This window comes from Aedes albopictus, chromosome 1, assembly GCF_035046485.1.
Source record: "Aedes albopictus strain Foshan chromosome 1, AalbF5, whole genome shotgun sequence".
NCBI lineage: Eukaryota > Metazoa > Arthropoda > Insecta > Diptera > Culicidae > Aedes > Aedes albopictus.
This window is the reverse complement of record NC_085136.1, coordinates 120,327,730-120,339,121: the sequence shown is the minus strand read 5'-3', so window position 1 is coordinate 120,339,121 and position 11,392 is coordinate 120,327,730. Positions and strand designations below refer to the sequence as shown.

At 41.8% G+C, this 11,392-nt stretch overlaps 1 protein-coding gene across 2 annotated transcripts in view; it reads left to right on the top strand.

The window, feature by feature from the left end:
* The first annotated feature begins 3,547 nt into the window (after positions 1–3,547).
* The window catches only part of LOC109402231 (uncharacterized), a 39,004-nt gene continuing 31,159 nt past the window's right edge, over positions 3,548–11,392 (top strand). For both annotated transcript variants that reach the window (XR_009996168.1, XM_029874123.2), the window contains exons 1-2: positions 3,548–4,762; positions 10,120–10,358. Coding sequence is in view for 1 of the 2 variants with exons in the window: in XM_029874123.2 (XP_029729983.2) it covers positions 4,705–4,762; positions 10,120–10,358 (297 nt within the window). In the remaining variant the exon portion in view is untranslated. The remainder of the gene's footprint in view (positions 4,763–10,119; positions 10,359–11,392) is intronic.

Sequence of the window (11,392 nt, the reverse complement as noted above, 5' to 3'; positions counted from 1 at the left end):
TTGATAGCACGACTGCCAAAAAGTGCCGATTCAAAAAATATTCAATAGTGAAAATAGTGAAAATTTTTCAAAAAAATTGGTTTACTGGAGCAATTTTCAATTTTACAGAGTTGGTGTCTTCGGCAAGATAGTGTATTCCAGTAGTACCTACAAACTTGTAGAATATATCACGTTGAAATTTTACGATATAATCATAGAAAAGTTCAAAAAACTGTTTTTGAGGTTGTTTTTTAAACTTTGATATTTTCTCTCAAAAATGAAGTCCAAACTATATGGTGTCTTCAGCAAAGATACTTGAAATTACTTGTTCTACAACTTTGCTGAAGACATCTACCCTCTAAAAAATTATTTTGAAAAAATATGTTTTTGCTCGGGTTCACCCTACAGTTTTACCATACAGTGAATATGCATAAAAATAGAGACGATATTTCTGAACACATCTTCCAAAGACACTTATATGCTAAAATGCCATCTAACGACTCTTAGAGGTTTTGATCGTCTTTTTTCAGAATGATCCCACTGTGCGCTTGCTGCCGTGAATGAGATTCCCGGTGCTATCAGTACGATAGCCGAGTGTCGTCGCTGAGTCGATGCGCCGCTGCCCAGCTCGAGGTGTCACCTCGACGGTGGTCGAAATGGAACTGACGAACAGCTCTCGCATGATCGCATTCCTTTCCGCATCGTAGGTAGTTGCCCCCACGAGGCGCACCAATCAGAGAGCGTTGGTAGACTGAACGAGAAAAATAGTCCGCTACCCATATTTATAGATTTCAGCGATTTCAATGTCTAACTTTAAAACAACTTTTCAACTATTTATCAATGATTTTTAGGTTCACCGACTATTTCAAATTGAACGTGGGAGTTTCATCTCTCGGATAACGGGATTTGTTTATCATTTCATTCAGTGGGAAAGATAGTGTGAGCGTTTAAAATCTTTCACTCAAACGTAACGCTCTTGGTTTCATAAATTTTGAAATGACACCGGGTATAGAAAACAGAGACGTAGTCCTACGTCAAAACGAGAAGAATGCAGCATGGGCGAGAATGTCGCAACACCGTACGAGAGCGAATGAGGCACGTTACAGACAGGCGCGGAACAGGCAGAACTCAGTCTTCCGGATGAAGAAGCGTCAGCAGGAAGAACGAGATCGAAGCGATGGAAGAGCTGTACCGCACTAAGGACACACGAAAGTTCTACGAGAAGCTGAACCGCTCGTGCAGAGGCTTCGTGCCAAAAGCCGACATGTGCCGGGATAATTACGGGAATATTCTCACGAGCGAGCGTGAGGTGATCGACAGGTGGCGGCAGCATTACGATGAGCACCTCAATGGCGACGTTGCAAGTACCGAAGGTGGCGTAGTAACAGATCTAGGAGTATGTGCACAGGACGAAAGACTTCCGACCCCTGACCTCCAAGAGATTGAGGAGGAGGTTGGCCGGTTGAAAAACAACAAAGCCGCTGGAGCAGATCAACTACCAAGCGAACTTCTAAAATACGGTGGAAAAGCACTGGTGAGAGCACTACACTGGGTCAATACCAAGATTTGGGAGGAGGAAGTGTTACCGAAGGAATGGATGGAAGGTATCGTGTGTCCCATCTACAAAAAGGGCGACAAGTTGGATTGCGGGAACTACCATGCGATCACACTACTGAGCGCTGCCTACAAGATACTCTCTCAAATTTTATGCCACCATCTATCACCGATTGCAAGAGAGTTCGTGGGGCAATATCAGGCTGGATTTATGGGTGAACGCGCTACAACGGACCAGATGTTCGCCATCCGCCAGAAATGCCGCGAATACAACGTGCCCACACATCACTTGTTCATCGATTTCAAATCGGCGTATGATACAATCGATCGAGAACAGCTATGGCAGATTATGCACGAATACGGATTCCCGGATAAACTGATACGATTGATCAAGGCGACGATGGATCGAGTGATGTGCGTAGTTCGAGTATCAGGGACACTCTCGAGTCCCTTCGAATCTCGCAGAGGGTTACGGCAAGGTGATGGTCTTTCGTGCTTACTGTTCAACATTGCTTTAGAGGGTGTAATAAGGAGGGCGGCAATAAACACGAGTGGGACGATTTTCACGAAATCCGTTCAGCTGCTTGGTTTCGCTGATGATATTGATATTATTGCTCGTAAATTTGAGACGATGGCGGAAACGTAGGTACATCCGACTAAAGAGTGAAGCCAGGCGAATCGGATTAGTCAATGTGTCGAAGACAAAGTACATGATGGCAAAGGGCTCCAGGGAGGAATAACCGCGCCCGCCACCCCGACGGTGATGAAATCGGCACGGTTGAAGAATTCGTGTACCACTGGTGACCGCCGACAACGACACCAGCAGAGAAATTCAGAGGCGCATTATGGCAGGAAATCGTGCGTGCTTACTTTGAACTCCGCAGAACTCTACGATCGAATAAAGTTCGCCGTAACACGAAGTTAGCTATCTACAAAACGCTGATTAGACCGGTCGTTCTTTATTGGCACGAAACATGGACCCTACGTGCAGAGGACCAACGCGCCCTTGGAGTTTTCGAACGGAAGGTGTTGCGTACCATCTACGGCGGACACATCCAGTAGCAATTTGTTGCTATCAGTTGCTGCTAGCTACGAAGATCACTGTGATCAGGCGCCTGAAATGTTTGAACACGAACACGGCTCACGTGAGCACAGCTCTTGAACAGAACATGAACAGAACGCGTTCAAATGCATCCCTGCGGCGGAGTGCAGATGGAAGACGGGACTTGGAGAAGGCTAATGAACCACGAGCTGCTGAGAGAACCAACCATCGTCCATACCGCGAAAATCTGGAGGTTACGGTGGGCGGGTCACGTCATCAGGATGTCGGATAGCAACCCGACTAAAATGGTTCTCGAGAGTCATCCGACCGGTACAAGAAGAGGTGGAGCGCAGCGAGCTAGGTGGGTCGAAGTGGAGGACGATCTGCGGACCCTACGCAGAGTGCGAAACTGGAGACAAACAGCCATGGACCGAGTGGAATGGAGACGGCTACTATGTACAGCAGAGGCCACCCCGGCCTTAACCTAATCGGTACGCTAAACCCACATAACCTGAGGATCCACCTCTTAGGTATCTTGATCAGCAATTTTTTTCATTCTATGAAAAAACAGTATTTATTAACTGAGAGCTTATTCAGCCAATGTCCATTTTGCATGTGTATATCGTGTGGGAAACACGAAGATCCTTTATTCCCCAGAAAATCAAGGACATATTCCATTACATTCTGAACAATTTTATCACGTAAGTTTACTGGACAACTTGATCGTAAAACTGTTTACGTGCCCTTTAATAAATTTACGTCATGAGTAAATTTAATGTATTGGTAGTGTGCAGTTTTAGATTGATTCACCTCCCAATTGGAAACCACTGGTGTAGGCGGTTAGCAAAAACCGTCTGGTTGCGGCTGCTGGTCAGCTCTCCGCGAGACGACGAAGGACGGGACGGCGTAGACCACGCTCAGTGCATCATCATCATCATTGCGTCGGGGATCTCAGCAGCAGCAGCTCGCTCACAGTAGGCAACACAAGGAATCACCGCGCGCGCGACGTCGACGGTAGCAACCGTTTCTTCAAAATGATAGTTCCTTCGAATTCGCGCGCTCAGTTTCAAGTGGACTACTGAACCGATAAGACAGACAACCCGGTATACCCAAGAAGACACCGTTGTCGTCGTCCGTCGTTGGTCACCGCGCGAGAGATAATCTTCTTCTACGGCCATAACGGAGCTTGTCGGCCTTATACCGAAAAGGTACCCGATATCGGGTTGGAGGCTCTTATCAGTTCAATTACGTTTATCAATTTATTGGCGTAGACATCGTTCCGGCTTCGGGTGGTGGTGGTACCACGCGAAACCAATCTTCGCTCAGATATCGGAGAATCGCAGCTACGTGAGATGTTCGGATAGAGATTTTCGGCGAAGAAGAAAGGGTCCCAAACGGTAGCAACACGTAATCCAGCTACCGTACTAAATCAGTACCTACTAAGTTGCTCTTTCGAAGAAGCAGCGTTTAATTTCGCTGATCTTGCAAAGAGAACGGATACGGGTGGATTTAGGTTTCGTCATAGCAGGCGGTGATTAATTTTGCGTCGCATCGCTGCTGCCGTTGTTCGTAAAGTAGGCTCCGCTGCGCGGTTTAGACCTCACACTCACTTGGATGGTATTTATTGATTGGTGGTTCAAGGAATGTAGTTCTGTTATTCGGAGTGTCTCAAAGGAGCAGTCCGCAGAAATTTCAAGTGTTCGCGTGAAATCGAGTGGAGTGTGTCGTATGAGTAACGCAGTCTCGTAGATAGCCAAATAAATCAAAGTGCTAATTCCCGAAAGGAACCGGTATTTTACATCGAAAACGTCGATAACGTTGAAGCTGCGAAGACCAACGTGTGTTTGAGTGTCTCACAAGATCATCCATCTACTATCAAAAGTGTGACCACCACGACAAAGTGTCCGATGTGCTAAGTGATTGAACCGATTGTTTTGTGTTGATCGGTAACAGTTGGAAGGTGCTAAATTTTGAACCGCGTCACCATAGTTCATGTGTCGTCCCACAATTGATAAATTCTACACTTCAGTCAAAACGTTGTGATCCTGTGAAGTCGTTGCACCGAAGAAAGGTGAAGCACGGAAGTGATAGTTCTCTCTGGGGTGGTAAACGTGTACAAAACAACAACGATGAAGGTCAACCTGCGAGTCGTGCTGTCTGTGCTGGTCTTTGTTGCGACGAAATCCGGTAAGTTTCGCTGAAGAGCTTGATTTCTTTATTTTCGGAAACTGGTTTGAAATGACATGTGTTGAGAGGCTAGGGAGTAAGGTCATTAATTATTAACTTAATGGAGTTTGCAGGAGGCAGGAGATGCAACAATGAGTTGGCAACATCTTAATATTTGTTGAAATGATGAGAACCGATGCGTTGGCGGATGTTTGTGTGATTTCTTATAATGAGCTTTACTGTTTTCAATTCTGTGCATGCAGTTGAATAGCTAGACTTTCTTTTCGATGAATTTGAATATGTATTCGAATTTTATTTTTGAACTCGTAGATGTTTTTCAAATTCAATTTGATTCAATTCACTTTATTTATGAGACTTTGAAGCTAACAATACGGATTATATGAAATAAAGTTTTAGAGTTCTTATAAACCTAATGATGTTTTGAGTTTATATGCATAGTTGAGCTATTTAAAGAGAAATGACAGATACTCGATGTAGATTTCCGTTAGGATACGGTGGGATTCGTGAGGCCCTGGCCTGGGAATGTTTATTTATTTATTTACCGTCTTCAACACTGTGTTGTACAGACTATATGGCCTAAGTTATATATCTTATTATAAAACACACTTTTCGAGACATTAAAATCAAACACATCAGCAACTTCATTAAACAACCTATAACTAGTGTCGAAAAGGGCCCATATAGCCGAAGCGGTAAGCGCACGGGTATTCAGCATGACCATGCTGAGGGTGACGGGTTCGATTCCCGGTCGGTCCAGGATCTTTTCGTAAAGGAAATTTCCTTGATTTCCTTGGGCATAGAGTATCTTCGTGCCTGCCACACGATATACACATGCAAAATGGTCATTGGCAGAGGAAGCTCTCAGTTAATAACTGTGGAAGTGCTCATAGAACACTAAGCTGAGAAGCAGGCTTTGTCTCAGTGAGGACGTTACGCCAAGAAGAAGAAGAAGCTGATGATCGTTTTTGGTGTAGAATCATGCCCAGAGTTCGAAAACGCGAAGGAAAAAAATACAGTAGAGCGGATTTTTTTTTCGACTTTCCATACAAAGTTGATGATTTGAAATCGATTTTTGTTCTATTTTTAAGCAAAGTTGCTCACTTCACACATCTCATTTTCCGTAATCAATGCTCCGATTGAGCTGAAGTTTTTACTGTACCTCGCCAAAATATGGTATGTCAAATTAACGTTGAGAAAGAATTTTTAAATTATTGTTTTCTCATTGAAAAAAAAAAATACTTTTTTTCATATATTTTTGGAAATTTTGCTTAAGTTTAAAGAGATCGTCCCTAAAACTCGTCAATATCTTGAATTTCTTGAATCTGACGCAAAACCTGCACTCAGATGATCGAATGGTATTATATTCAGCTTTTAATTTATGGAAAAAGATTCGAAATTGGGTGAACAAAACGCAAGATGTTTGAATTTTATTAAATTCCATATTTTAAAAAGTTGTAAAACTCGATATTGAGCTAAAACTCAATAACTGTTCTACTTTAAATTTTTTGAAGCACGGTTTCGAAATCAGCGCTCAATTATGCTTCAAAAACTTTGGTCGTTGACAGAAGTTCACGACCTTCGTTTTATTTTGTAAACTAGTATAATTTTTTTGTTTCCCAAGGTCATTAGTAAACCTAGCTAGATTGCCGAACAAAAATTTTTGCGAATTTAACGATTTTGTGGACACAGGACCTGATTTTGTGAATGTGCAAGGGTTACACATTTTTGGTCTGGAAATTATGCACTTTTGTGCGGAGCGGCGTTAGCGTGTATGGTGGTGCAATAAATTCTCTATTACTGCAATGAATACGGGATAATGATTTTATTTTTAATTTGCAACATAAAACACTCTGAAGTTCTGATAGTAAGGCCTTTACCTGTAGTATACCTGGATACTAAACTAATGTTGAGGAAAGAAAGTTAAATTAGTATTGTGTAGTTTAGTACACCGTTCATCACTTAATTTTGTTATGGGATGAGAAAGAAAAGAACAGGGGATTGGGACCCTAGAAGTGCCATAGCGAAAGAATTTTTGAAAAATATTGGACCGGGCCTTCACAGTTTAAAACCGAAGTATGTATGGAGAACATGAGGTGTTCAATTCAACCCCATGAAACGGCTGTCATCCACATACAACTGGATTGAAGCCAAAAATATGGTGCTGGACGTGGTGCTGATTTGAATGGGCAGTTGCATAAGGCTGAAAACAGTGATTTTTTTCTGTTGGAGCAGATGCGACATTTAAATTTAATTGACTTCAATGTTGTTTTAAGGACAAACTTCTTAACATCCCGCTTTAACAGTGCATCAAAACTTCAAACGCACAAATCTCAAGAAGCAAGCTTCACACAACAAAGTATTTTATTATTCTGTTCTTGCTCACTTGTAATAAGTCTAAAATAAGAAGATCAGGTGCGCTGGTTTTGTTTACGAAGAGATTTGTGCCCTCGAAATCGTGAGTAGGTGCCAAAGTCGGCCATTGTGGCGGCCATGTTGGGATTCTAACAAGTCTGTCCTTAAATGGGCTAAATGTATTTTCATACTTGTGCGTCTTGTAAATTCAACAAAGAACACTGAACCCATTGAACAATATGTGGAAATGATCGTTTTTCGATCACGAATTTATCTTCGCACAACAAAGTTCGCTTCCGCACGTAGCAGATTGGTCAGCAGACTGAAATTTCGTCAACAAACCCGTGGCGCCCTACCAAAGGCGGTTGCTTCAAGAACTAACGCTTTCTTCAGGGGGTTGGTTCAATTGGGTTCTTTAGGGGTATCCAGATTATTGCATAATCGGAATCTCCGTCCAAAAAATAGTCGAAATCCAAAATTTCATCATTTTTGATGCCTGGGAACTATTTTTAAAATGCATTTAAAGTTTGTATGGACAAAATTTTTTGTTCGGGGCGAACTGTCACTTTATCGATTGAACTGTCATTCTATCCACGGAAATTAAAACTGTTTTGTTTATTTAACCATCAAAACAAAGGAATTGGAACGCAATAAAATCACCTTATACTCAGAAAAATGAGCTCTTTCGATTAGGCTAAAGCAAATGGCAATATTTAATTCACTGAACAACCCAATTGATATGTGAATTAGATTGTGCTGTGCATATATTTAGGCGTTAGAGAATAACGAAACTAACCCAAATACCGAAAACGCCTAAAAATATGCACGGCACGTTCTAATGCATATATCAATTGAACACCCCAAGTTCTAGTCTAGTCTAGTCTAGTTCAGTCTAGTCTAGTCTACACTGTGCAGCGTTATTGTTTTTACAATAAAGCCATTAACTGGGGACCACTCAGCTTTTGAGAAAGCAAAATAAGTGAAAATCGATGGGGGTGACGATGCTAAGAAGGTTAATGTCACCCCTTGGTCCTTCGCTTCCTGGGATGGAACACAGGTATTTGGGCCGTGTCCTGGCCCGAATGCCTAGGCTTAAACGCCTTTACTCGCTCTCTGTAATGAAACAAACTGGGTGCGAGGAAAACGTTGCATAACAAAAAATTAGTTTTCGAAGTTTATAAATGCCCCCTTAAGGAAAAAAAAAAGAAAAATGTTGTTTGAAACGGTCTCACTGATTTATCTGGAAACTGCTGTTCCTCGGTGTTATGCGGAACGTCTCACCACCGTCGCGCACGCAGTCAGTCAGCATTGGAACACAAATCAGCACCGCGCCCGTCCGGACAACTGAATTCGGCACCGCCCAAACACTCACGATAAATACGAAAAATGAAAAAGATTTGCAGGATTTTGGCACGAAAAAACTTACACTCACGAATTATTCTTTTCAAAACGATGCCCAAATCGACAATCCAGACAAATGTCACGCGCACTTTCCAAACGAAACAATTCCGGATGGCGTAGCTCTACCAGTCCCCTTACCCCACGCGGAAAAACGCGAACCTTTCGAAACTTTCACTTGTGGCACCGGAACTGCAATCACAGTATCTACGCAAACACGACTCGTAAACCTCGCCGGATGGCGTAGCACCACCAGCCGTTTCACGATTCGGAAGGGCAAATCCAAACAACGCGGCACCGAGAAAAACACGACAGACGATTCCTATCAATTGAACACCCCAAGTTCTCCATACAAACTTCGGTTTTAAACTGTGAAGGCCCGGTCCAATATTTTTCAAAAATTCTTTCACTATGACACTTCTAGGGTCCCAAACCCCTGTTATTTTTTTTATCCCATAACACCAAATTTTGTAAAATTTTGTCGAGCAGTGTAATTAGTTGACCCAGATATCATATAACTTAGAGTTGTTCTAGAGATCATCCAAACCATTATGAAGCTTTACTATAAATAAAAATGCACGAATATCAAAATTTATCCCATTTGATTCATACATGTAATGCAAGTTTTGGGAAATAGATTTCCATTCAAGTTCCAGTACCTACATCAGGGACATCTGAAGTATCTCTGATAACCCGGGGTACTGAGTACACGCATCACACTACAGTACAGTTTGCAAGGTCATTAGGCCGAATGGCCATTGGGTCTTCTTTTTACCGTTACACTGAGACAAAGTTTGCTTTTTAGCTTAGTGTTTATAAGCTCTTTCACTGTTATTAACTGAGACCTTCCTTTGCCAATGATCATTTTTCATGTGTATGATTTTTCCCATCTTTGAAACATAGGCTGTTCTTTTTGGTACCGTAAACCGGGGTCAAATTGATCTCCGGGTTGGAATTGATCAGTCGTTTTTCGAGTTGATAAATCATTTTTTGAATAGTTTCCTCATAAATAGCAATAAGTATCAGATTCCAACAGCATGATGCTCAAAAGAAAATTATTAAAAATATGCTTTTTCTATCCGAATAACGTCTGATCATTTTCAACCCGAAGATCAATTTAACCCCAGTTTACGGTACCATAGTTTTTGAATATAGCGCTGAAACTGCTGATATTCAAATTATGATTTTTTCCTTCTTTTAAGCATAGGCTATTTTTTCTAGTTTCATTGTTAAATTAGTTTTCGGCAATAATAATTGAAGAAGATTAAAACAACAGATCCGTTTCCAGATAACTTCTAAATTGTAATTCGTCTTGATGGCAATTCGGCCTAATGACCATTCGGCCTAATGACTCAGCAACATGTTGCAACTTTAGGTTAAGCTTTACATACAAATATAATAGGAAAAGTTTTGCCAAATCATGTTAAAAGTTTCTTTGGCTTATTATCTTTTGAATGATCTAGATGCTTGAAATCGGTTTTAAACAGGTGTAAATAAGGGCTGAAAAATAACATGGTCTTGAGAGGGATGATCCCAAACATTTCCCAACAGTTTTCCATGTTTTCCCAAACTAACTGTCTCTTCTATCTTTCAACTTTTGAACACAGAATTCACCAACGGCACTCCGGTAGATCTTGCCGACAAAGCCAACAAAGGTTCGTCGTCCGAGCTGGCGAAAGGCTCAGAATCAGCTGCAAATCCAAAGGTGCCACCGTTAATCTTCCCCAAGGATAGTAGTGTGTACAAAGTCGTAGAAAATGACACCGCTCTGAAGATTCTGCAGGCTCGAGCGGCTGCTGAGAAGAACAATCCCACGGATGGAGAAAGCGGCACCGCCGATGATAAGGTATGGAACAAGAATTGTAACTTTATATTGACGATACGTTGACCGCTTTTCAGGTATCAAGCCAAGGCAGTTGTTGGTACGCCTGGAAGAGAGGCAAATAGTTTCAACAGTAAATAAACCCAAGTAATATTTTTTTAGTCAAATATACTGCAGTAGGTTCTAAGAGCCATAATAAAACTAGGCTGAATGGAAATGTTAGGTTTTATGACGGTTGTGAAAACCTCCGCAAGACTAACTGACTATCCAAATTTTTCTCCTCCTCTCCTCTCCTCTTCTTGGCGTAACGTCCTCACTGGGACAAAGCCTGCTTCTCAGCTTAGTGTTCTATGAGCACTTCCACAGTTATTAACTGAGAGCTTCCTCTGCCAACGACCATTTTGCATGTGTATATCGTGTGGCAGGCACGAAGATACTCTATGCTCAAGGAAGTCAAGGAAATTTCCTTTACGAAAAGATCCTGGACCGACCGGGAATCGAACCCGTCACTCTCAGCATGGTCATGCTGAATACCCGTGCGTTTATCGCCTCGGCTATATGGGCCCTTAATCCAAATTTTTCATGGGAATCATAGTCGCTCTTCGTAAATACGTACACTTGAAAAGGATGGATTTGTGGTTAGGGGAAGTTGAAGCGTATTGATGGAACTTGACTGACATGTGCAGCATAGTTGTCCCATGTTAATGGGGTTGAATTTCGGTATCCTGGTAACAACTATGATGTCATGTCATTAAGTGGCTCGATAGCTTAGTTGGCAAAACTCTTGTCTAGTGTACAAGAGTCACAAGTTCAAATCTCATCTGAGATGTTAATAAAAATTTTTCATATGTACATCAAGTTAACTTATAATTCTACTATTGGCTAAGCTATTCGAAGGCTGGACAATAAAGTAATTATTGGACGAATATTTGAAGAATACACATACCAACGATAGAAATTTTCCATACTGGCTAAATGCACGACAAAGGCCAGTTCATAAATTTGAAAAACACTTTCCCGCGAAATCAATTGCTACTAAAGTAGGTTATGACGCACCG